This window comes from Sciurus vulgaris (genome assembly GCF_902686455.1).
Source record: "Sciurus vulgaris genome assembly, chromosome: 1".
NCBI classification, from domain to species: domain Eukaryota; kingdom Metazoa; phylum Chordata; class Mammalia; order Rodentia; family Sciuridae; genus Sciurus; species Sciurus vulgaris.
The window spans coordinates 41,278,514-41,306,304 of record NC_136461.1 but is presented as its reverse complement, the minus strand read 5'-3'; the positions used below and the strand labels follow the sequence as shown (position 1 = coordinate 41,306,304).

Genomic DNA, 27,791 nt, shown 5'->3' with positions numbered 1-27,791 from the left:
TATCATGTTTATACCAAGAATCCTAAAATTAAGTTTCATCCATACTGTTATTCTTAAATTCTGTGCCTACAAATTCTGAAAGCAGAACATTTTTGGGCATTGAGAATTTCAATATGCTTTGTCCAGGAAAGGGAAAGGTATGAAAAATTAAAACAAAAAATATTGGCTCATTGTACACAAGAGGGACCGGTCATTAAGAATTGTTGTCAAAACAAAACAAAACAAAACAAAAAAGAATTGCTGTCAAGAGGATAAAAAGGAATACAGACCAGAGATCCTCTGATGAGCAAGTAAATATGAACCAAATGGAAAAAGAGGAAGATTGTTCAGTTTTATGAGTACTGATGAATACATCTGTGAACAGATTCCCTCCTAGAGAATTTTCAGAGATTCACAAAACTGCAAAAGTAGAAGAAACTTTACATTTAGAAATATTTCATTTGACTGATGAACTGCAGAGTATTTCAGTGGACAGGTCACATAATTAACGAAGTTTGGCCCAGAACTCCTGACTTCTAGATGTCTTCCCTATTTTTTCATTTGCTATACAGCTTATCTTATTATCTGTTCATATCAAGTGGTCCCCCTAACTCTCTCTGCTCCTCAATATGCTTATTTGGGGCAATTAGAGAGCAGAATTCTCAACTCTGTAGATCACGTATATATATATAGCTACTGACTTAACAATGGATGAGACATTATTTCAAGCGATGGCTTCAGTACATTTAATTTGGGAATAGAGAAGAAATACAAAAGAAGAAAATTATGTAGACAACAATAAGAGAGGCACATTTGGCAATATTCTCCTCCTTTATACTGTTATTTTATTTTGTTAAGTCCATATATTATATAAAAACATAACAGGAAAAAAATCAACAAATTTATAAAATAAATTGAGGTGTCTGGATGAAGAAAACACAAGAGTTTTGCCTTCATTGTCTATTAATCCGTCAATATATTGTTGGTCTTGCACTTTAGATATCAAATAAAGATCTCTAACATGGAACAAAAATTGGTATGCTGCAAGGTTAAGCTGTAATTAGTTTGGTGATGGGCCAGGAAATAACAAATTTTCTAAATCTTATCTTAAAATATTGACTATCAAATGCTGATATGCAAAATGCAAGCTTTTATCAGACAGCAAGAGGGAAACTTGAGCGAATGAATGCAACTTACCTCCAAGTCCTCTGAAAGGAGGTAAAAAAATAAATACTGTTTATCAGTGTTCCCCCCAAAGCATTATTCTAAGCATGCAGGAGGGTGTTCTGAGCAGCTACAATAAGATCAAACCCAGAGGTAGGTTCAAGGCCAAGAGTGGAGAGCAGTTGAAGGAATTCTCCCTGGGCCCATACCATTTCTCAGAATGCCCATTTGTGCTGGGGGATGAAGTCCATGGCCTATTTTCTTCTCATTCGAAAGGACATTCCCATTTCAACCTTGCTGGAAAAAAAAAAAAAGCTTTCTTGCACCTGCTATTGAGAACAGTTAGGATTCAGGATAAGGCTGGCAGAAAATTATTTAGCAAGCACATGCTGGCTATTCCAGTTTGAAATCTATCGAATTGTAAATTTGAGAGAAAATAAAAAGGTGAAGATGGAGCTGTTATTCCTCAAGATGAGAGAACAAAACCTTAGAAAAAGAGGGATTAGGCACTCACTTAACTCTACATGGAGAACCTCCTTCTCGAGCTAGGTAGAATATAAGGAAAAGTATTACCAAAGGTTGAACAGAACATTTAAAGAGCAAAAGGAGAAGGGGAAAAAAAGCAGTTTTGAAGAAAGCCAGTAAAAGAAATTCTTTTGGGTCTGGCTAGGTAAGTGAATCTACAGCAATCGCACCAAAGATATGCAGTAGTATTCCAGCATGAAGCTGGTGGCAAAAAAATCTCAAAACATTTTAAACCCAGAGAAATATATGAAAAATATGACCGTTAAACAAACAAGTTAAAACCAAACCTCCAAATGTAAAAAAACTTCTTCAGATCTGAAATCAAAGAATTCACTTTTCATTAATTCTGTGCATTATTAGAAAAAAAAAAAGTAACGAATGTAAAGAATTGTTTTATTTCTACTGGGGGAAGGAAAAGGATAAATAGAACTGTTTTTCCAATTTGCTCTCCACTGTATACACACATACTCACACGCATACATATACATACATACATCAAAAATACCCCCCAAAAACAAAACAAAAAAAACAAGAAGTAAAAACCAAAACACCCTCAAACTGCACCAATACTTCATATTTTGACCAAAAGAATAGATCCTGGGAAGAAGTGCAAAATGCAAAATCAAATGACCGAAAAATGCTGAACAAACAGCATTATTAATATACAAAATATTTATATTACTGAACTAGTAACAGGTGATGTTCTCTGTGTCTGTAAAACTTTGGAACCACATAGCTGATTTATTAAATCTAGTCCATGCCAGCTTCAAAATACCAAAAAAAAATTTTAGTTAGCTTCATTCTTTGATGCTTCATCAAAATTTTCTACGAGATCTGGAAAAAACAAAAAAACCAAATGAGTCAAAGGGGAAACAAAAGGAAAAAGAAGTAAATGGAATATCTAACTTCTAAGTTAAATAAAATAAAATTGATCCAAGTACAATTAGCCTAAAAACATAAAACAGGCAGAAATGAACTCATGACATTTCTCTAATAATGATTCATTTATCTGTTTAAAACAGTAATCTTAAGGAAATATATTCTTTTTTTTTGGTCTTAGCAAACTACTAAGGTGAGTAGTGTTTTCATAGGTCAATTATAATTACCACATTAACTATGCAGATTTATAATCATAGTGATTTCAATTTAATAAATTCAGTTAGAGCTTTCTGTGACAGTTTCTAAGTTCTACAGGAGGGTGCTTTTATTCTTTTTCATTAGAGTCTATGCACATCACTGTGACCACTTTAAATTCAGAGATTACAATCAACAAAATCTTCAAAGTCATCTTGTCAATAAAATGGATAAACAGGATATTGCATGTCTTAAGACCAAAGAAATGTCACTTACCTGGAACATCGTCATCCTCTTCATCAATGTCTTCTGGTTTTGGTGCTTTACTGTCCAACACTACAAAAAGTTTATTTTAATATTACTCATTAAGAACAAAGACCTTTACAACACTTGTAATGTTTATCCTTTTTTTTTTTTTTGGGTGCTGGGGATCGAACCCAGGGCCCTGTGCTTGCAAGGCAAGCACTCTACCAACTGAGCTATCTCCCCATCCCCTATCCTTTTTTTTTTTTTTTTTTTCAAGTCTAAATTTCATATGGTTGCTCAGAAAAAGATTAAACATTGTCAATCTAAAATCTACTCATGCTAGGTGTGGTGGTACATGCCTGTAATTTCAGCAACTCAGAAAACTGACATAGATGGACTGCAATTTTGAGGGTAGCTTCAGCAACTTAGTGAGACCCTGTCTCAAAATAAAAAATGAAAAGGGCTAGTGACAAAGCTCAGTGCTAGGGCAGGGGGTTGGTGGGGTGCCTGGGGGTTCAATCCCGAGTACTGGAAAAAAAACTTTTTTTTTTTGCTTAAGTAACATTAAAATCAATAAAACTTTAAGAATTAGATATACTCTAAATACAACTGGCAATTTCAATGTGCAGCAAAGAAAAATTTACATTCAGAATGGAATAATTCAGGTATGAATAAAAATAAAAATAAATTATAGTAAGTCACAGTGGCCATATTCTCCAAATAAAAATTAATATTAAAAAAATTTTCCAAAAACTTACTAGAAAGTAGTTTCTAGCTATGTAGTATGTACTCGTGTACACAGCTCTTTGATTTTTAGGGATAACAAGACACATTTGAAATTTAGACTATCTTGGAAATACAGAATTTAAGGTTACCATTTCTATCAACAACATTGTCTGAATACGCTATATACCACACTACATTAATTATTAAAGAAACAAACTCAAAATTTGATGAAACATACAAATGATGTTATAAAAAGTCAATCACATACTGAGGCAAATCTTCTCAGTTAAAGATGGGATACCATTTACATTAGTTGTTTCCTTAATTAAGGTGGAGAAGTACTAAATTGAAAATTTAGAAGTACTAAATTGAAAATAGAAGTACTAAATTTAGAAGTACTAAATTGAAATACCTACCTTGCCGTGGGAACTGTTCAGCTAACTTTCTAAGACTTGTTAAGCTGTCGGCACCAAGCTGACTTAATATTCCAGGAAGCATTTCTGTGATTGGTTTGGCTTCTGCATGACCAGTAATTGCGAAGGTATTAGCAGACAGGGAAGCTTGGACTTTGGGATTGTTGAAATGAATAACTGTCCCATCATCTTTAATCATGTTCACCTGCATGACCACAGTAAATAAATGTATTTCATATGCTAATACAACTAAAACAATATCTTTTAAAAAAGCATTGTATCCAATTATGATTTTATACTTAGTAGGTATGGCAATCTCAAGGTGTAACTAGTTAAATAGCGAATGTGAATGAAGAAAGACTCAAGCAATAAAGTACAATGATGTGGATGGTACAAGTTGCAAGTATGGTCAAGAAATAGTCATTTTATGGGCTGAGGTTGTGGCTCAGTGGTAGAGTGCTTGCCTAGCATGTGTGAGGTACTGGGTTCGATTCTCAGCACCACATATAAATAAATGAATAAAATAAAGGTCTATCAACATCTAATATATATATATGTATATGTAAAAGAAATAGTCATTTTATTATAGAGTCTAGATTTCAAATTCAGATTTCTATGAGAAGAAAGCTCCTGCCTATCATTAAAAAAATTGAAATTATCAACCAAAAACCAGCTTCTTAATGAAACCCTTTATCTTTCTTAATTTACATTATTAAACACAGTTTGTGTAATTACCACATGATGAGACAATATCTTACTTAGGAGACAGATTGTAAATGGGAGACAGCATATAGTAAAAACAAACACTCAAAATTCACCAAAAAAAACCCACTCTAAAATTTAATCAACAGGTGTTTCACTCTTTTGAATGCTTCGTAAACTTATTAAAATTTCAACTTGTCAGGATACAAAAATCAATAGCTTTATATAACAATGGATTCACTGAAAAAGAAAATCTCATTCACGATAGCCCCCCCCCCAAAAAAAGAGAGAAAAAAGAAAAGAAAGCTAGGAATAAATCTAACCAAGGAGATCTCTACATTAAAAAAAAATTAGACACTGAAGAAAGGTTATAAAAAAAAACAAAAAAACTAGGAGATGGAAAGACTTCCCATGTTCATGGATAGGCAGAATAAATATTATTAAAATGGCCATATCACCAAAAGTGATATACAGATTCAATGTAATACAATTCCCATCAAAATACCAATGGTACTTTTCACAGAACTAGAAAATTCATTTGGAAGAATAAAAAGACTCAGAATAGCCAAAGCAATTCTAAGAGGGAAGAAAGAAAAACAAAGCAAGGCTGGAGGCATCACAATACTCAACTTCAAATTATACTACAGATATAGTAACAAAAACTGCATGGTACTGGCGTGAAAACAAGACACACAGACCAATGAAACAGAATAGAAGACACAGAGAAAAATCCACACAGAAACAGTCATCGAATCTGACGAAGTTGCCGAAAATGTACAATGCAGAAAAGATAAGTCTTAGCAAATGATGCTGGAAAAGCTAGTTATCCATATGTACAACAATGAGACTAGATTCCTATCTCGCATTCTGAACAAAGGTCAAATCAAAATGGATCAAAGCGGCTGAGGTTGTAGTTCAGTGCTTGCCTAGCATGCATGAAGAACTGGGTTTGGTTCTCAGCACCACAAATAAATAAATAAATAAAAGGTCCATCAACAACTAAAAAAAAAAAAAAAAAATTAAAAAAAAAAGAAAAGAAAAAAGGATCAAAGGCCTAGGAATTAGATCACAAACTTTGCAACTGCTGGAAGAAAATGTAGGGTCAATACTCAACATAAAGGCACAGGCAATGACTTTCTCAATAGGACTCCTAAATCTCAGGGAATAATACCAAGAGTTAATAAATGTGATGGTATCAAATTAAAAAGCTTTAGCACATTAAAGGAAATAAGAATATTAAGATAACCTACAAAATTTAAGGAAACCTTTGCTAGTTATTCTTCTGACAGAGGGTTAATACTCAGAATATATAAAGATATCAAAACTTGCCAGGCCTGGTGGCAAACGCCTGTAATCCCAGTGGTTAGGGAGGCTGAGGCAGGAGGATCGCAAGTTCAACTGAAGCCAGCCTCAGCAAAACTGAGGTGCTAAGCAACTCAGTGAGACCCTACCTCTAAATAAAATACAAAATAGGGCTGGGGATGTGGTTTAATGGTGGAGTGCCCCCAAGTTCAATCCCTGGTACCCAAAAAACAAAAACATAAACAAAATAGCAATAACCCGATCAACAAATGGGAAAATGAACCAAACAGAAACATCCCAAAAGAAACACAAATGGCCAATATATACATGAAAAAAAAATGTTCAACATCTTCCACAATTATGGAAATGCAAATCACAACTTTACTGAGAATTCACTTCATTCCAGTTAAAATGGCACTCATCAAGATCACAAATAATATTGCTGGAGAAGAAGTAGGGGGAAAGGAACATTTTCACACTGTTGGTGGGTCTATAAATTATATAACCATTATAGAAATCAGTATGGAGGTTCCTTAAAAGACTAGGAAAGGAACCACCAAATGATCCAGCTATACCATCCCTCAGTATTTATCCTAAAGGATTAAAGTCAGCATACTATACATGCATACCCATGTTTACAGCAGCACAATAGCTAAACTACAGAATCAACCTAGGTGTCCATCAATGGTAGAATGGAGATACACACACACACACACACACCAGTTTTATTAAGTTATAACGAATGAAACTATGTCATGGAAGGAAAATGGATGGAAATTGAGAACATTAAATGAAATAAGCAAAACTCAGAAAGTCAAGGATTGTATTTTTCTTCTATGTGGAAGCTTGAGAGGAAAAAGGTACAAAAAAGGCGGGGGTTCTCATTAAAATAGAAGGAAAACCAGAGTAGAGGAAAGGGACTAGGAATAGGAAAGAAGGTAGAGAAAGGGGAAATACTGGGGAATGATATTAACCAAATTATATTGTTATTATCATGTGCATGTACAAATATGTAACAATGAATTCCACTATTTTGTGTAATTACAATTAAAAAACACAGAAAAATGTTTTGACCTGTTTTTATTATATATTCTTTATAGGAGATTTTGTCAGTTACTCTAATTCTCTTTTAAAATTAAGAGAGGGGGTCCTACTCTGTTGGATTCAGGTGATCCTCCTGCCTCAGCATCCCAAACAATTGGGACTACAGGTATGTGCTACTGTATCTCACTACTTCCATTTTTTTTCTTTTTTTTTCTTGCAGCACTGGAGACTGAAACTAGGACCTTGCACATTCTAGGCAAGTACTGTACCACTGAGCTACATCCAAGCTTTGTTTATTTTATTAAAAAAAAATTTTTTTTAGGGCTGGGGATATGATTCAGTGGTAAAAGTGCTTGCCTAACATGTATGAGGCCCCAAGTTCAATCCCCAGCACCACAAAAAAAAAAAAAAAAAAAAAAAATTTAAAACAGAGCCATACTTAGTTGCTGAAGCTGGCCTCAAACTTGTGATCCTCTTGCTTCAGCCTCCCAAGTAGCTCGAATTATAAGTGTATGCAACCATACTCAACTAGTTCCTCTAATTATATATATATATATAAAATAGTTGTAGGTGGACACAATACTTTTTTTTTTAAATTTGCTTTTATATGTGGTACTGAGGATTGAATCTAGTGCCTCGCATGTGCTAGGTGAGTGCTCTACCACTGAGCCACAAGCCCAGCCCCTCTAATTCTTTTTTTGTTGTTGTTGTTCTTCTCATTTCTTTTTCTCTTTGTGGTATTGGGGAATGAACCCAGGAACTCACACTTGCTAGGCAAGCACTCTACCACTGAGCTACATCCCCAGCCCTAGTTCCTCTCATTCTTAAATGTAGCTTCTCAACAACCTTCGATGACCTTTGTAAACATCAAAGAAACCCTCCCACCCATCTGCCTACCTGAACATCTTTTATTAATGACTGGGAAACCTTTAAAATCATTCTGACATTATTTCTGTGGCTTTTACCAGTATGAACTGATAATTTCAAATTTTATTTATTCTCTGGGACTTAGCTGAAACAGAAGGTTGAATATGTGCTACTTGAATTACTGTTTTTCTATCTTGCTAGTACTTTCTGGGTTTTTTTTGTTTTTTTTTTTTTGGTAGAGTCAAATCTATATTAGGTTAATGTGTAAATAATGTGATTCCACCATGTAGATGATTCCACTGGTAAGTTACCTTGGTGGTAACATGCTTATTATATAAAAATTTAAGGAGAGTTAACTCTTGGCTACTTTGGAAGCATTTCATGATCCATCCAAAAACTGCCCTTGTCATAATCAAGAAGAGATGCTGTGGTGTTCTCCATGATCAGTGAGAAGAGGGCTTTTCTTCCTCAGAGGTGACCACCACCACTGATAGCATCAGAAAAGAAGGGGAAGAAAAGGGCTTCTATATTTCAGGCAAGACCTGGAACACAGAGAAAATAAAGGCAAATCCCTGGAAAATTACACCTAAATCTCGCAAATAATTTTCCAATTTTTTTCTAACAGAAATTGTTATTTCATTTTTGTACCCTTCCATCTTAGTACTGTATTTAAAGTTTTACTGAGTATACAATACATAGCAAGCATTCAATTCTGTTCTAAACAAATGATATCATGACATAATTTATATTTACTTTAGGAAAAATTAATTATATAATTCTGAAGATGACTTTAGTATTGGTAGAAAAATCAAATGTTCAAGTGGCTGAAAATCTGGGAGGTTTAAGAAAGAAATGACATAGTAGACGTGAAATGTGATGTTAATCTAGATCCATCTTAGAATCACGTAATTTTAATATGGTAGGACTATATTTTCCAAATCACACCCTGATCATATGGTTTAATAAAGAGTTTCTACAATACTTCCAGGTGTAAAGAGTCTCAAAAACTGGAAGTTGGGGCTGGGATTGTAGCTCAGTGGTAGTCTGCTTGCCTAGCACCTATGAGGCATTGGGCTCGATCCTCAGCATCACATAAAAATAAATAAAATAAAGGTATTATGTCCATCTACAACTAAAAATATTTTTTTTAAAAAACGGAAGTTCAGAATTTTTTTTTTTTATTTACAGACATAAGAGTCACAGGGCATTTGAAATCATTGTTCAAAAAAATTCAGGCTATATATATTTTTGAACTTTGAGGTCTTTCAGTTCCAATCCTTTATATTAAAGAAATAAAATACTGAAGATGAGCTCTTGATTAAGCAACATACCTAAGAATAAACAGCTGTTTAATTGCAAACTGAGTATTTGAATGGAACCTGGGTTTCTCTGTTTGCTGTTTAGTTTCCTTCCTACTATGTCATTCTCATGCTTAAAACATTTATTTGCTTATAAAGTTATTTCCATGGCTCCATGTAAGCTTATCAGAGAATTATTTATCTCAGAATATAGGCTAAATGGAGACAAAAGAAGAACAGCACAGATTAATGGATAATATCTCTCTGGCTACTTAAGAAGATAATATAAGTTCAAAAACACATTCACCAGGTGCAGTGGTGCACGCCTGTAATCCCAGCGACTTGGGAGGCTGAGGCAGGAGGATGGAGAGTTCAAAAACAGCCTCAGCAATTTAGCAAGGCACTAAGCAAATCAGTGAGATCCTGTCTCTAATAAAATACAACCCCCCACAAACAAACAAACAAAAAAAACCGATACATTCATGAATTTTCCTTCTGTCCAAGCTTCTCTTTCAAAGGCTGAAATCTCTTCCAGAGATCTTTCTAGTTTGAAATATATTGTTTGAGTTTAGTGTGAAAACTAAGATAAATTCTATTTTCATACTGTTAAATAGAAATACATTTATATTCATGATTGTTTTCAGTGTGGTGGTATAAAAGATGAACAGAAAGATCCAGAAAGGGGTGGAGAATTAATTTTAGAATACAGAGAATGAAATAGTAGAAGTTAAAAAGGACGGAATATTTTATTTCTAACATTCCTTTCTTTCCTCCTGCTGAGCAAATGACATGGCTACATAAGGCTCCTGGGCGCAAGTTTTAAGAAACTATCAAATGATAATTGTTTCATGAGCAGGATCAGTTAGATATCTCCTTTGCCCTTTTTAGGTAAAATAAGGGGTAAGGAGCTTGTTAAATTCACAAAGCAAATTGTTATGCATTGCATAGAGAGAATTCATTTCTTCCAGCAATTTTATACTGTTTGGTTTAAGTAAGTTATACAATCTATATACAGAATAAGAGCAAAGGGCAGACAAGAGAAGAGAACAAAGACCACTGAACTAGCCACTATACCAGTACTTAGGTCACTTTTCAACCCCCAATCCCCTTTATGTCAAAACATTTGTGTGCACTTTCCCCACTCAAAGAAAGTCAAAGGTAAAGGGTGCTATCTGAGCTACAGATAAAGTGACATTTTGAGATCTCAGTTCAAAAGAGGATGACCTTGCTTTTATTTTCTGCTCTAATACTATGGGCATGTCTTGTAGTTAAACAGAAAACATTTTGTCTAGTTCATTTAAGTCTAGTTCATTTTCAGATATTGCTTTCATTATTTGCAAGAATCAGTTCCTGCTTCTCCCCCTTGCAAATTCCCAGATGCTTCTTTCTCTGAAAAATTATTTATGCACCCAGTATTATTAATACTCCATGGGTATTGCTACTACATAGAATTGTCTTGTAGTATAATTGTTTGCAAATCTTTGACCCTACTGGAAGGTAAACTCCTGGGATCAGAGACCAAGTCTATAGACATAGTACTCTTTCAAGTGTCTAGCACATAATACACTTAGATTCGATGAATGAATGAATATCTCCTATACAATTATTCTAACATCATGAATGCTGTCAGGTCTCAACTGACAATGTTAAGACACAGATTCATATCAAGGTTTAGAAATAGCATCACTCATTGGGTATGGTGGCATACCTAGAGGCCCAGCTACTTGGAGGCTGAGGCAGGAGGATTGCTTGAGCCCAGGAGTTCTGGGCTGTAGTGTGCTATGCTGATGGGATGTCTGGGCTACCAGGTTGCCTAAGGAACTGGCCCAGTTTAGAAACAGCACAACTAGTGCCCCCAATAAAGATGTCCAGCACCTCCAGGGCTATATTTTTGGTCCAACTTTTCTTCAGAAGCAGTTACAACTCTCTCTAGTACTTAGTCATTTTAAGTCATTCTGGGAGGCCCCATTATGCTGCTACCAAATACCTTAACAAGCCCTGCCTTCATTGGTTTCTAAGTACAGCACATAAATTAATTACAGCTGTCGTCTATCTTCTACCATATTTCACCCCATAATCACAACCACTGCATTAATGTATATTATTGAGTATTCCATGCATCCTAATCTTATAGCACAGTTTAGTAATAATTGATTTTTAATTAATACTGGCATCCTTTTTGGGGGGAGGGGGAATACCAGGGATTGAACTCAGGGGCACTCAACCACTGAGCCACATCCCCAGCCCTATTTTGTATTTTATTTAGAGATAGGGTCTCACTGAATTGCTTAGCACCTCACTTTTGCTGAGAATGGCTTTGAACTTGTGATCCCCCTATCTCAGCCTCCAGAGCTGCTGGGATTATAGGTATGCTCCACCACACCAGCAACACTGGCACATTTTTTAAAAAGAGGGTGTCATATAATGGTTGCACCCTACTTTTTTGCAAAAAATATTTGGCATAAAATCTGTGATAATTATATAGTGAAATGTGGTATTGGGTGCACTGGATGGTGTCTTTCTTCCTACACAGCAATGACTATTTATGGCTTGAGGAGGTTCACAAAGTTAAATTTGATTTTATAGTTTCTGCTAATTACTGCCCTCTCAGTTCAGAGAGAAGATCTGAATTCTTTTTTTGGTATCTGAGTCCTTATCCAAGGCTAGTTTTTTTCTTTTTTTATGGGCATTTTTTAAAAGTTGTCAATGGACCTTTTATTTTTTATTTACTTATTTATATGCAGTGCTGAGAATCAAACCCAGTGCCTCCCACATGCTAGGCAAGTGCTCTACCACTGAACTGCAACCCCAGCCCTAGCTATAGTTTTGATAATTAATGGATGTCTTAAAAATTGAGTTTCATTGCCATTCCTTTCCGTAATGGCACTTATATACTTAAAAATAAATTCATTTTTTATTGACTTCTTCCTGTATCTTTTAACCTTTTTTTTTTGTAGTTGTAGATGGGCAGTATGCCTCTATTTTATTTGTTCATTTTTATATGGTGCTGAGGATTGAACCCAGTGCCTCACATGTGCTAGGCACAAGTTCTGCCACTGAGCTACAACCCCAGACCTTCTTCCTGTATTTTAACTGGGAGACAGAATAAATTTTTAGAGAATGAGGCACATTAAATGTCTGGGGTTTTATGAGGTGGATGGATAAGAGATTTTAAGAACTATCAGCTTTGTACACACTTTCTTAAGTCAGTGTCCTTCATATTCAATTCTTCTAGCTCAGTATCTACTTATTTCTAAAGGCTAGTATGAAACAAAACCCATTAATGTGGTTTGCACTAAAGTTTATTGCTGTCATTAGACTGTTACATGCTGGGAGCACTTTATCTTGGTCCCTGGTGGCAAGTCTGATAAGATAGGGATACTGGCATACTCTCTATGAAAGGCAATTTGGCAATAATGGATGAAGAGTTTTAAAAATATTCATGCCCTTTCATTCAGTAACACACTTCCAAGAATCTGTTTGAAAGAAATTAGAGATGAAGATAAATACTTATGTATAGAAAAATTCAACATAATTCTTTTATTATCAAAACTTTATTATACATAATAAAAATGTTAAATTATATGGCATAGCCATATACTAAAATATATGTAGACACCTAAAGTGATGATAAACAAGTTTTTAATGATATAAAACAATTTTTATAACATAAAGCTATTTGGAAAAAAAAAGAACTTTAAATTGTATATCTGTAATTGTATATCTGTAATCTTAGCTATGTTAAAAATATATGCTTATTCCAGCTACTTGGAAGGTGGAGACAGAAGAATCTCAAGTTTAAGGATAGCCTGAGCAACTTAGTGAGAGCCTGTGCAAAATAAAAAATAAGACTTGGGGATGTAGTTCAATGGTAGAGTGTCCTTGGATTCAATTCCCAGTTCTACAAAAAAAGGAAGAAAAGAAAAGCAACAGAAAAAGATGGGAAAGAAGTATAAGAGTAATGGTAGTTTTCTCAGGTGGAAGAATTATGGTTGAATTACTATTTTCTGTATACTCCTAATTTTCTACATTAATGGATATATTTTTATATTGAGAAGGAAGTTATTTAAAAAAAAAGATGTCAACTAATAGACAAGTGGATAAACTATGGTATATCCATAAAATAGCATATTATTCAGCTCTAAAGATAAAATTCTGATACATACTATACAACATGGATGAACCTTGAAAACATTATGCTAAGTAAGCTAGGTTTAAAAGGACAAACACTGTATAATTCTACTTATATGAAATATCTAAAAAATAGGTGAATACATGAAGACGAAAGCAGATTAGAGGTTACCAGGGCTGGGTTAAAGTGGAACAAGGAGCTAATGTTTAACTGGTACCAAGTTTTTAAAAAATTTTTCTTTTTTTTTTTTTTTAAATTGGCAATGGATCTTTATTTTATTCATTTGTATGTGGTGCTGAAAATTGAACCCAGTGCCTTGCGCTTGCTAGGCAAGTGCTGTGCCACTGAGTCACAACCCCAGCCTGGTACTAAGTTTTGATTGGGGAATATGAGCTGGCAATGGTGACTGTGAATGTAATTAATTCACAGAATTTTAAGTTAAATATAGTTAAAATGGTAAATCTTGTGCTATATATATTTTACCATAATTAAAAAAAAATAGTAAAAACAAAGAATGGAACCTTAAGAGAGAAAGTAAGATTGCCATAGCATAAGGTGAATGGAAGGGATATCCCTTCTACCCTCCTATATAGCAATGGAGGCTGTAGCTGAAGGAAAAAGGGAAGTGTGGGAAGAGTCAGCTGACAACTCTGGTCTTCCTCTGCACAAAGGGTTCAGGAAAAATAAGAACCAGGAAGAGCAAAATATCAATATTAAAACTTATGTGTACAATATAAAATTGATATACCCAGCCCTAAATTTTTTCCTGAGTCTTAGCTCCTAAAGCTAACTTCCTGGAGAACAATTTCACCTAGAATAATTAATGTTTCTCAAATTTAATAGGTCCCAAACAAGGTCATTATGGGAGTCAGCCTGCTATAGATGATAAGCAATGAGTGAGATAGTAAGTAAATTTGGTCCCTGCTGTCAAGACTGAAAATCTAAAAATAGATTACTTGGTTAATAAGGAACCATCGCCATACACCACAATATGAGGTGGCAATAATAGTAATTATAGCAGAGCAATCTAAGCTAAAGACAGAAGGACAGAGGGAGGGTTGGTAGCTATGTCCGGAAAAATTAAGGAAGGTTAAGGAGGCAGAATTATATCCTAATAAGAGGAAGTTTCCTCTGAATGTAATACTATAACCCTATGAAACAAATTGAACAATTTAGGGCATGTGAATCAGAGAGTGCTTTTGGTGGTACCTAAAATCTTCAAATATCATAGAACATAAAACATTTTCAGAAATTTGGTTTTGGATTGTATTGCAAGTTTGCCTAAGAATCCCCTTTTAAAACCTGATTATCTATTTGGCTTTTGAATAATCTTTGGCATTCCCCCATTCCTACTTCTTCACAGCTTTGGATTTTTTGTCTTTGGTAATATATAAAAGAAATCTATACATGATAACAATGAATTATACTAAATTGATAAGCTAATGAATACCTAAAAGACTAGAACTGCTTGTCTCAATCCAAATAATCCTTTGGTTTTAAAAATTTCTAAAGAGAACAAAAGTTAAGTTTTGACAAGGGGAAAAATATGTATCACTAATACTGATAGCTTATAAAGTATGATTAAAAACCATTTAAAAATCATTGAAGCACTGGGCGTGGTAACACATGCCTGTAATCCTAGTGGCTCTGGAGGCTGAGGCAGGAGGATACAAGTTCAAAGCCAGCCTAGTGAGTCCCTAAGCAACTTAGCCAGAACCTGTCTCAAAATAAAAAGAGCTAAAGATGTGGCTCAGTGGTTAAGCATCCCTGGTATCAAAAACAAAAACAAAAACCACTGAAGGTGCACTCACTGAATTTTTGAAATTCATCACTGATTCCCTGTTCCCCGCAAGCACATTCTACTGTTCAATGCTTTGAAAGTCTAAGCACAGAAAACACTGTACCATTTTTTTTTTTCCCAATAGTGGCCACAGTGTCTTCTCAAAAGTTTTTATGTTTTTCAGGTAGTATCTTCTTGAGTTCAGAACTTTGTAATAGGCTTAAAGCATCCCAAATATAACAAATTTGTAATAAATGGTTTTCTCCTAAGACATATATATATATATATACACACACATATATATGTGTGTGTGTGTATTTTTTTCAACCTTATTGTTTCTAAAAACCACATACATATTTTCATGTACACATTTAACGCAAGAGCTTCTTTTTCCTTTCACAAGAACACATTTTTAACCCAAAAGTGTGTGCGCAAGCCAGGTTATATTTAGTATACTCGATGTTCCTAAACAAAAATAGTTTAGATCTGCAAAGGGCTAAATAAAGAACAAATATCTTGGGTTCTCAAAAAAATCAATTTTAGAGAGAGAGAAAGGAGAACCACAAAACCTTCTCCATCTTAGGTTCAAGTATCTAGAAACTTTACAGTGGTTACTCTTGTATTGTTAATTACTTATATGTATTTTCTCTAGTCTGTGATGGTTGAAAACAACAAACAAAGGGTAGAGTAGGGAACTGAGAAGCAGCAAGAGTATATACATGCTTATTATGTACCATTAATTCTCTGTGTAATATTTTGGGGCCAGGACTACTCAAAGTTTAAATTTCAGTGGTAATATCAATAAAAAAAGAATCATTAATACAGTTTAATAAGTAAATACTTATTAAATACAGGTCTGGGAGTCTTGGATGTGGTTCAGTGGTACAGTGCTTGCTTAGCATGCTTAAGGTCCAGGGTTTGATCGCCAGCACTGTCCAAAAAAAAAAAAAAAAAGGCACCTAGGAAAGGCACCTCTTTGCACAACTATTATATGGGTGCAATCAGAAAGGCTTATGGGAAGAATTAACACCTAAATTACAATCTGAAAAAAAGAGAAACAACATGCCCTTGGAAACACTGATGGGGATTTCTTTTATTTATAATGGCCTAAATAATGAATTCTGTGTGGCAGGTACTCAATAATACAGGATATAAAGCAGATACACCTCTTACTGTCCTGTTTTGGGGTGGGGGAGGTTAGGGAGACAGGGCAGAAAAAGGGCGGAGTGAGTTTAGGATAGCACAACCAAACAGACTAAAAACAGGAAAAATTAATGAACAGTATGAATTATATCTAGTTGTATAATTAGTTTTCCCAATAGATTATAAGAAACAAAGGACAAAGACTTTGAAAAATATTTTATGTAACACTATTTAGTAAGTCTACGGCAAAATGCTTGGCACACAGTAGACATTCAAAAAGTGTTGACTAGCTGGGCATGGTGGTACGTGACTGTAATCCTAGTGGCTCAGGAGGCTGAGGCAGGAGGATTGTGAATTCAAAGGCAGCCTCGGCAACAATGAGGTGCTAAGCAACTCGGTGAGACCCTATCTCTAAATAAAATACAAAATAGGACTGGGGATGTGGCTCAGTGGTCAAGCGCCCCTGAGTTCAATCTATGGTACTGAAAAACAAAAAGTATTGACTATCATTAAGTATTTTAATATAACAATTTCAATTACAACAATACCATAACCTCTGCAGCATTATAAGTTTGGCAGTATTTTGAAGAGTTCAAAGATAATTAACAAGGGCTGAGCATTTAGCTCAGTGGTAGATTACTTGCCTAGCATGTAGGAACTCCTAGGTTCAATCCCTAGCTCCAAGGTAAAAAAAAAACAACAACAAAACAAAAAAACCAAAAAACTAACTGGTTTCTTATTTCATTGTAAAACATTTATAAAAATTAATGCTCTTCCTCTGCTAAAAATTTTATTAATCATAAGCCCCATAAAGCCTTCCAAATCTGAACAAAAGCAAACATTGAAAAAAAAGTCAAGAAAGGTAAGCATAATTTTCCTTTCTCCAAAGAAGTGTTTTTCAATCAAGGGTGATTTTTTTTTTTAAAGCATTCTGTCTTTTTTTTTTCTTTTTATAAACCTCGATTTTATTCATTTATTTTTATATGGTGCTGAGGATGGAACCCAGTGCCTCACATGTGCTAGGCAAACACTCTACCACTAAGCCTTAACTCCAGTCCCTCAAGGGTGATTTTTGTCTCCAAAGGACCATCAGACAGTATCTAGAAAACATTTCTGATTGTCACAACTAGGGGAATGAAGCACCACTAGCATGTAGTAGATTGAAGTAAGGGATGTTGCTAAAAACATCCTTCAAGGCACAGGAAAACTGCACAACACAGAAATATGTGCTTCAAGACGTAAATGGGGCTGAGCAGTTAGAGAGTAGAAAGGCAAAGATAAAAAGTTTCATAAACACTGATGATTAGATTGAACATTATCAGAATTCAGGTTTTTGTTGCAACTTATTCCTTTTTACCAAAGTTTTGGATTTTTATTGACTAATTTATTCTTGACAGTGTTGGAGATCAAACATAGGGCCTCATGCATGGTAGGCAATTGCTCTACCACTGGGCTATACACTCCCAGTCCAACTTTTGGATTTTTGTTTTGTTTTGTTTTGTGGTACTGGGGATCAAATTCAGGGTTTCCTGCATGCTGCAAGCACCCTACTACTGGATTATATTCCCCAGTCCCCCAAATTTTGATTTGTTAAAGAGAGGTTTGAAGGAACCTAGATTTGTCCCTCCCCCCAAAATATACCCCAGGTTGAGAACAATTCTCTTGAAATTTCAGGTCCATGAAAATACAAAAGCTTTCAATAGCTCAGAAAAAAATAAGGTATATAAAGGGTTTAAGTTTAAGGCTTACAAATCAACTTCTACTCTTTATCTGAGTAAGAATGCAGTCACAACAAACTGAAAGGAAAAAAGATGCATATAGCTTATTTTTACTATTTTGTCAGTATAATGATTTTCAAAGTATAAAGCAAATTTAAATATTTATTTTATGCATTCATATATGCAGAGCAGAACACTCTGCCATTCCACTCTTTTTTCTTTGATACTCTGATATTTCTTTACCAGTGATCCATGCACCTTTGCATTATTTCCGATTCATGTCTTATATCATATGTGCATTAATAATCTATTAAAAACTGTGAGGTAGGGGCTAAGGGTATAGCTCAGTGGTAGAGCATTTGTCTAGCATGCACAAGACCCTGAATTCCATCCTCTAAAACAAAACAAAACAGAAACTGTGAAGTGGTACCATATATAGTAATGATACAATTAAACCTAACTTATGGCAATGAAAAATGCAAATAATGATTAGTATTAGAAATGGAGTCATTAGGCAGAGGTACATGATAATAGATTACAAGTAGTTGATATTATTAAAGTTTTTCTTTAGTATCTTTTGGAGTAACATTAATCTTTGGTTTCATATTTGAGAAAAGTAGTATCATCAAAATATTAAAAAAATGGCCAAGCATGGTCACACATGCTTATAATCCCAGCTACCTGGGAGGCTGAGCTAGGGGGAATCACAAGTTCAAGACCAGCCTCAGTAATTTGGCAAGACACTGTCTCAAAATACAATTTTAAAAAGGGTTGGTTCAGTGGTAAAGCACCTCTAGATTCACTTTCCAATACCAAAACACATATATAAAATAAACTGATTTTAAACATTGAACAATAATTTTTTTAAGCATCCTAAAAAGAAACTCAATCTATGTAAAGTTATTGCTATAGGCTCTTGGCTGAAGTAATAATTAAAAACGATTTGTAGATTAAAAATGTGCTCTTGGGGTAAAACAGTCTACCCTGTTTGTGGAAATCTTTGGGTTTATTTATTTCTATATTATTAGAAAAAAATCTTATTTTATATTAAAATTCAAGAGCAGTTCCATAATTTTATCATATATGTAAATACCTTTAGTCTAAAAAGCATGATAAAAATCTTGTTACTAAAAAATCTTGTCTACTAAAAATCATGTGATTTTATTCAAAAAGCAAATTCAACAGCTACATTCCTTCAAAGATATCTGTATGACAATATCAGATTCTTCTAAGCACATATTTTAAATTTGAAGTCTATATAATTATTTTCACGTGCTGTGCCTACATCATTTAATAGTTTTAAAGTAATCATACCTCTTCAATACCAGCTATATTATTCACAGCCAGTTTTTTTAGAGAACTCTGAAGCTTTTTGTCATCAGCTGTAGCTGTTCTATGTACCACCTTCTTCTTTCTGCGAGCCGTGCCCTGAAAAATAATCAGAGGTGTTAGCACATCCAGCAACTGGCAACTGCAATCACATCTTCCTATCTACTACAATAATCTAACTAAAACTTTAATAACTAAAACTTACTAAATAATAATGATTAGTAAGATTGCTCAGAGTAGTGATTGTCAGCCTAACCCAGATTTTTGAAGGTCAGTTCTAGCTGTTCTTATCTAATATCTAACTGTTCTTTCAACACATTAAAAAAACTGTTTGCTAATAATACATAATTTATAAGTTCAAGACAACAACATACTTTATAACAACCTTCAAATATTGTAAAGAATGCTTTCTTACAGTCCTTACCAACTCCTGCCAATAAGTCTAAAGAGGTCTGAAATATTGAGAATTAAGGCATATTAAGAATTAAATGCCTATGATTTGAGAACTGTAGAATCTGAAAATCCAGGAATGAAAAAGATGAAGATTTTACCTCAAGTTCTTTTATTACAATGAAAGGAAAAGTTAGTAAATATATAAACAAATAAAACTTTTTCAAATATGATAAGGGCTCTTATAAAATAACAAAACAAAAACAGAACGAGGTAGTTAAGAGTGACTGGGAGCAGAGCACTACTTTATCAGGCCCCTATGAAAAGATAACATGAATTGAGACCCACGACTAGCAAAGAGTGATCCAAGCAGAATGAAGAAAGATTGAATTTGTCATTTCTAGATAAAAGGGCTAGAGCATATGGGAAAAGAGGAGGAAAATGAAATCAGAAAAGATAAGCAAGGGCCAGACCACATAGTCTAGAATTTCATGGGTAAGAACTAGATTTTATTCTAATTGCAATAGGAAGTCATTGAACAGTTTTAACCATGGGGGTGGCTTGACTTAATCTGATTTATTTACTTAGGACTAAGGTTGCTGTTTGGAAAATGGTCTTTAATGAGACCAGTCAGGAGGCTCCTGTAGCAGTCCTGGTGAGAGATGACATTTGTGGAAGTGGAAATGGTGAGGTATCAGATTGTCACAAGAGGCAACTTAGCTTTTGATGGATTGGATGATGGATGTCAGAAAAAGAGGAATCCAGGATGATGCTTAGGATTTTGGTCTAAGCAAACAGTTTGAAAATTATACTATTTACTGAGATAGAAAAAGTTCATTTTCAATATAGAAAAGTTCATTCAATCAGATACTTTGAAACTCAAAATATATTTTTCTACTGAAAAACTACTGTAAAAATGGGCCAATTAAAACAAAACAAAACGAAACAAAAAAACCCAACGTAACCTAAAGCAAAGCTGAAACGTGACCAAAAGTAGCCTAAGTTTAGATAATTAAATCTTTCTGAAAGTAGGAGGAGTAGGGAGTCGTCAGGGAATCAGTTTTACAGAAAGGAGATAGAGGCTTCAGTCTCAGAAACTCCAGTGGGAGAAGGGACCTTTGGCAGCAGAGACTGTGACAAAATCCATACTGAAGGATCACTATTACAGTGAATGGTCTTTTTCTTTTTTCTTTCTTTTTCTTTTTTTGTACTGTACCGAACCCAGAGGTGCTTTACCACTGAACTAAATCTCAGTCCTTTTATTTTTTACCTTTAGATAGGACCTTGCGAAGTTACCAAGTGTAGTCTGGAACTTGTAATCCTTCTGCCTCAGCTTCCTGAGCAGCTGGGATTACAGGCATATGCCATTGGTTCAAAGGCCACTTATTTATGAAAGTTTTCTGACTCAGAGTTCAGATGCTTGCTATATACCTCTATTCAAATAATCTTCAGGAACATCAAATGCGGTATGTCTATAGGCTTATCAGTCCACCAGTCTATTCTTCCTTTAATTCCTAAGTTTTGTAGGTGCTGGTACTTTCATAAACCCAATTTCTAAAACCAGAAGTCTGGGGATCATCCCACTCTTCTTTCTGACCTTCATCTCCCATATCCCATCAGTCATTAAATCATTTCAATTCTAACCCCTAAATTTGTGTTCCATGCAGTTCAGCAATAATCCCTTGATTATTCTCTATGCTAAACTTTTATTTCATTCCATTTTCCACACTGCCCAGTTACCTTTCTGAAACGGCCGTCCTTTCTGAAATCCTTCAATAGTTGCCTAATTCCTACAGGATAAAATCCCAACCTCCTTAGTATGGCATGTAAAACTACATTGGAACCTCATATTATCTGGTCATTTTGTTTCCTACCATTCTCTATCCATCATGTACTCTAAATTCTAGCCATATGAAACCAAAGCAAGTCATTCCTTTAAGCACTATATTATCTCAGCACCCTCTTGTGCATTTGCACGTGTGGAAATAACAATCCTTTTTTTATCTGGTCTCCACAAACCCTTTCAATCTGTCAGTCTAATGATAAATTCTTGTTTATCCTGTATTTTATTATTATTTGATTGCAGATCATGCCAGGATTTCCCACATGCTAGGCAAGAGCTTTACCACTTAGCTAAACCTCTAATATTTAATTTTTTATATTGAGACAGGATCTCACTGTGCTGCTAAGGCTGACCTCACACTTGTGATCCTCCTGCCTCGGACTCCCTACTAGCTGGGAATCCATGTGTGGGCCACCACACCCAATTCTTTATCATCCATTAAATCCCAGCTTGCCTCCCCTAGGCAAGAGCACCTTGTTCTTCATTTTATCACTCACTATTCTTCACTGTAATTGTGAGCAAGACTCTTCGAAGCTGAACTATGTCAAGAACAGATTTTATTTATCTACTATGTGCCTGGCATATAGCAAGTACTCAATAAACAATAGAAAAATGAATGAATATATAAACCACTGGTTTAAAATACATAATGATGTATGGTATCATGACTTTCAGGCATATTCTATGATTCTTGAATATCCCTAGTTTTTTGCACTGGCATATTACATCACATTTGATGTTACAAAGTGACTACTGTGGTTACGTGAGTGTGTTAATATTACTCCAGACTCATATAACTACAGCATTATGAAATGAGAAAGTACTAGTCAATTCTTTTCATCCCCTCTTGACTCTATCACCAAGAGCAGAGATTACTGCTAAAGTAAATGACACAGTGAGTACTGCTATAGACCCTTCTCCAGGTATGAGGTAAGTACCCTTTTTTTTTCCTTTTGTAAACATTATATTGGATAAAGATAAGGGTAGAATATTCTCCTTGAGCTCAGGACCACAGCTGAAGGGAAACTAAAGATTTTTGATGTTCAGAACTATACTTATTTAGGGTTTAAAGTATGGGGAATAAGAAAGCTCATGTTTGTATTCATCAACATAGAAGCATAGGTAGGAATCTGGGAGAAAAACCTGGCAATAAACAAAATGTACAATCTGTTCAAGAATTTTGAGTTAATTTTTTTTTCTTTTTCTTTTTTTGCAGCACTGGGGATTGAACCTGCTGCTGCATCCCTGACCTGAGCTACATCCCTAGACCTTTTAAAATTTTTTTAAATTTTGAGATAAGGTCTAAGTTGCCCAGGCAGCCTGAAACTTGCAATCCTCCTGCCTCTGCCTCGCCAGTAGCTGGGATTATAAACATGTGCCATATTACCCAACTTCCAGTTTCATATCTTGTAAACCTAACAGTACCAGTAGGTACATTCTGTCAAGATGAGGTAACACTGATATCTGGCATGCCTGACAGATAAGCTGAACATAATAATTACAATCATCTACTACGCATCCACCCTGTGACAGATACCATGTTAGGTGCTTTATAAATATTGTTCTAATTTTTAGGAGCATCTTTTAGGATTATCTGTATTCTGCAGATGAAAAAAATGGAAGTCATAAGGTTGAACTTGTTTATGTCACATAACTAGCAGCTGTTAAAAGTTAGGTTTCAAACAAAGGTGGCTATTTTCATTGCATCATCAGAGAGAAAAGTCTTCTAGGTACCTGTTTTAGATCTAGACAAATAACTCTCAAATTGGAATGTGGTTTGGTTTGATTATTGAAAAAATTTTAGATTTTCAATGACCACAAATCCAAAATAATAATACTGTCTGATAATCATACATTCTCCTATCAATTTTTCTTATACCACACTCACCTTGCCCCCTATCCGGACCTGAGCCTGAAGTTTGGCTAACTTTTCTTGATTCATGCTGTTGGTAAATCTAGGGGGGGAAAAATAGATTTGTTAAAGTCACTGTTTCACAAAAAAAAAAAAAAAAAAAAAAAAAAAAAAAAACAACTTTATAAAAACTACCTTTTGGTTTATTGAGTTTGCAGTAGCATTAATACCACAACCATATTAATTATTAATACTGTCTACATTCTTAATAAATATCTTATTCTAGCTTCACAAACCAGTTATTGCTAAAAATCAAAATTAAAATAATACCATAGGGAGTCAAATATACAAACAGAAAAAAAGAATGGGATTCAAAATCACCTATTTGAAGACCCCTCCTTAAAACATGATTCAATTCTTTGGCTTTCAGTAAAATCTAGTCAATTATGAAATCTCTGTAGGCAAGCCAGTTTTTTTCTCCCAAAGATTTTTACAGCAGAGAACTGTTACCAAATGTTATCAGCAAAACCTTCAAGTAAATCACTTCTCCCACATCAAAATCTTTATTTCTTAAACCATAAAGAGAACAAAAGGGGTGGGTGGAAGGATGGACAAAGAAGAAATTCAACAATAGGCTGTCTAGCTGTCAAGATATTAAGTAGTCATGTCCTCTATTCAAGGTCAGATGTTGTGTTAATAATGGGGAAACAGAACCAGATTTCAACATTTAGTACTTCTACAGCACTCCAGAATTCATTTCGTACTTTGTGCTGATGTAGTAGTATATCACACTTGTCAAAATATTCTTGTATACAGGGGAAAACATTTCATTGCACAATTTGGCAAAAATATATCTAGGCTACATATATATCTAGGCTAAATTGGGGGGGGAAGGGCAACTCAAAGTTTTTTTACAGCAATTTTTGTTTTGAAGATTCTAAAAGCATTATAAAATCATGAGTTCTAATCTTGTCAATGATATTCCTATTAAGGAAAACAACATTCTTAAGTTTATAATGGACCTTAACGTTCCACACTATATAAACAAATAAAAGCCAATTTAAAAGTCTTGTTTGACTTGTTCTATAGCTCAACAGATCATTACTGAGATGTGAGGTAGGGAATAAGGGTCTAGGCTGTTATTAAACCTTTTTGGCCAATTCTCCAAACCCCACATGATCACCACTTATATAAATGCTTTCTTTATAAATGTTTTCTTCCTTTGAGATAAAGAAGAGAAAATCAAAGATTATGTAATTACTAGTCATTCTGAACTGACATTGAATTTAGGCACTAAACACTCTGCATCTTTGCTTTAAGGCTAAATAAAATCCAGTTCCTAAATAGAAATTAGAATCTATTATTTCTCTTTTGTTCAGCATTGTATCGCACGCAATGCTCAAGCAGCTAAATACACTCTTCTAGGAACAATTGTGTTCAGAGTCCAAAACAAGAAACCTTACATGTATGCCAGTCTTAGCTCTGCCATAGACTTAAATTCGCTGACGTAAATCCTAATCTTTATATTCAGAGCTCCACACAGGAAAGGACCAATATTCACTTTTCTCAAAAGAATGTGGTTTTGAAGGTGTAGTGAACTAACGAAGAGCTACAGAATTTCTTGTAAAAATGGGGCTAAGTGAAAATATTATAATTGATAAACCCTTTGGGACTGTTCTTCATTTTGAAGTAATAATAACCAAAAGAAGAGAAAGAGGTTGGGAAGATAAGAAAGAGTCCTGACTTGTTTGAAACAAAAGCAAGAACCACATTAACTCTTTAAATCAATGTGTAGATGAAAGAACAGATGCCATTTCAGATGGTTAGGATAACAGAATTGTGAAATCTTATCTTTGGCATTTCAGGGAAGTCGGAAACTCAAAGCAGAAGTGAGGAAACAAGTATGGTCTTTTGACTATTAGCAAGTTGTGGTGTGTGGAATTCAAGAGGGAAAGGTGATTTGCCTGTCTTTGAGAGAAGAGATGTCAAGCTCAGCAACTAGAGTAGACTTCAAAGATTACCTAATTCCCTTTTCTTCAACCAATATTTATTTGTACCTGTCATTCCTGTCTTATATGTGAGTCAATCTCAAATACCTGCTGACAACAGTGGGGCATAAATTATTTAAAAAAAAAAAAAAAAGAGTTTGCAGCTTTCCAAATTTAATAGAAAAAGAGGGCCTGGAAATAAGCAGTTCCTCTCTGCAACCAAAAGGGAGAAGCAACTTCCTTTGGTCACATAATTAATGAGTTCTTCCTTGGGGATCCAAAGATCTTTTAGCACTTTTCTTAGCTCAAACAATGAGGTTAATCAATACTTAATAAGTACCTAAGTTCCAAGCATTGTGGTGGGCATTTTCACATACATCATGTTTACACAAGGATAAAAATAATTTCAACCTTTAGTCTTAACTTTTTATTATGAGGTTTCTCTAAGAAAAGCACAGGCTGTAGAATCAAAGACACAGGGTCTACTACTCAAGGCTTCAGAAAGGAATTTTACTTTTTTGAACTTTTGTCCTCCTGCATTAGGAAAGGTACAATAACACATACTCATAACACCGGGTTGTTTTGAGGATTAAAGGTAGATTATCAAGTACAAGGTATGGCTCACAGAAAGATAGCAATTGGTAACTATTGTTACCACTCCCGAGGGGTCAGCTAAGGTATAGTGAAAGAACGTGGGAACGGAAGTTGAAACTGCCATTCACTAGCTGTGTACCACTGTGCCTGTCGGTCAATCATCAAGCAGTGATGGGGTTATAAGGATGGGCTAGGCAATGTCTCAAAAGGGAGGTAGACTTGTAAACAATTCTGCCATCACAAGGTGAAGAGCGCTCCAAGAGAGTCTCGTACCCGGGGCAGGGGGCGGGGTGCTGACCTCAGTTTCCCTAGTCTGGAAGGATCAAATGAGATAACAGATAAGCTGTATATGCTCAAAGCATATGACACTGTGTTGTGAATAATAAAGAGCAATGGGACAGAAGAGAGGGGGTCCACCCGCCTCCTGGGCTGGATATGGGCGACAACAGCACCGGCCCGCTCTCACAGGGGGCGTTGGTGCTGGGGACCTTCCCTCAGGTGCCGACCCCCAGCTGCGCCGCCGGTAACCGACAGGCCAAGCCAGCCGCCTCCGCCCCCACTCGCCGCGCCACGGCGGAAGTGGCAGCCCGAGCGGTTGGCGGGTGTCGGAAGAAGAGGGCGGGGGGAGACCGTGCGCAGCGGCCTATGGCCGTGGAGTGGCGGGACCGCCGGGGGTCTCACCTGAAGCAGGGAGGGTCCTCCAACACCAGCACGCGGCAAGAGCAAGATGGCTGCCTCAGCCGAGACAGAGAAAGACGGCGGCGGCGGGAGCGAGACCCACGTGACACACACGGCCCCGCCTCTCCTTCCCCGGCGGCCTATCCCGGGAGCGTGCATCCCAACTACAAAGCCCAGCCTGCTCTGCGCACCCCAATATTTCTATTGGCGGCAGGTGCAGGGCGCCGCGCTGCATCCTGGAGCTTACAGTCTCCCAAGCGTTCTATTGTATCCGTATCCAGTTTGTAGAGAACCTAATAAAAGGGCGACGAGTGATTTTGTTTGTGTAGTATTGTTCGGATGCTTTTCACTCTGCATTAAGTATGCACTGTTGGATTCAAACTAATAAATGAAAGAAAGACGGGAGATTTTAACCTGTCATGTAGTAGAGGCGGAATATTGGAAATACTCAACCCATAACAAAAATAGATTTAAGCCAAATAAGCTTTACATTTTAAATGCCTGCAGTGACTTATGACCTGGTTCCCTTGGGTCACTTAGTTTTGCAATAAGAGGCCCCAACTCTGGTTTTCTTGGAGCTTGTATTGGTTGCATCGCTTCCTCCCTAGCGGGAAAGTGCATGCCTGCAAGGCACGAGACAGTGCCATGCAGAATGGGTTTCCCAGGTCTCTTCAGAGACCTGAACAGGAACTAAATAATGAAATTTAGTTGTCCGATTTTTCTTATTCGCGGTGGGGGAAGGGAAATTCGAGGCCAGTAGGCCCACTGTTGGGAGAGGCTGACCTCACGAATCAATAATTTTTGAATATTAAGTACAGCAGTTCTGGAAGCTGGGGAAGCAGGGGGAGGGGTTAGTCTGGCTGGCTACGTAGTCCACAACGGTTCTTCCGAACTTCTCCCCCACCCCCACCATCTCAGCCCACCTTTTTCCGCTCGGTCCTGAGGCCTGGACCTACATGACCCTGGGAAGGCAAATCGCGCTCGAGAGCACCTCCCTCACCTTT

The 27,791-nt window shown here is 35.7% G+C and overlaps 1 protein-coding gene and 1 long non-coding RNA gene across 4 annotated transcripts in view; one reads left to right on the top strand and one right to left on the bottom strand.

Annotated features, from left to right (window-relative positions):
• LOC306670438 overlaps positions 1 to 26,784 on the top strand; it is a 65,450-nt gene extending 38,666 nt beyond the window's left edge. Inside the window, exons 2-3 of the long non-coding RNA XR_013766396.1 lie at positions 7,396 to 7,431; positions 25,393 to 26,784. This is a non-coding gene — a long non-coding RNA (uncharacterized lncRNA). The remainder of the gene's footprint in view (positions 1 to 7,395; positions 7,432 to 25,392) is intronic.
• On the bottom strand, positions 792 to 27,774 carry BTF3L4 (basic transcription factor 3 like 4). Of its 3 annotated transcripts, none has more exons than XM_079155031.1 (6): positions 27,711 to 27,774; positions 23,564 to 23,630; positions 19,428 to 19,541; positions 4,131 to 4,332; positions 3,019 to 3,078; positions 792 to 2,502 (listed from the first exon to the last, which is right to left on the bottom strand). In XM_079155031.1, exons 2-6 carry the CDS (start codon positions 23,615 to 23,617, stop codon positions 2,456 to 2,458), a joined length of 477 nt encoding a protein of 158 aa, XP_079011157.1. In that variant the 5' UTR covers positions 23,618 to 23,630; positions 27,711 to 27,774; the 3' UTR covers positions 792 to 2,455. The 3 variants fall into 3 exon arrangements, with proteins under 3 accessions (XP_079011157.1, XP_079011158.1, XP_079011156.1); XM_079155032.1 differs by lacking the exon at positions 27,711 to 27,774 and adding an exon at positions 26,791 to 26,920; XM_079155030.1 differs by lacking the exons at positions 23,564 to 23,630; positions 27,711 to 27,774 and adding an exon at positions 26,791 to 26,883.
• Positions 27,775 to 27,791: the final 17 nt, after the last annotated feature.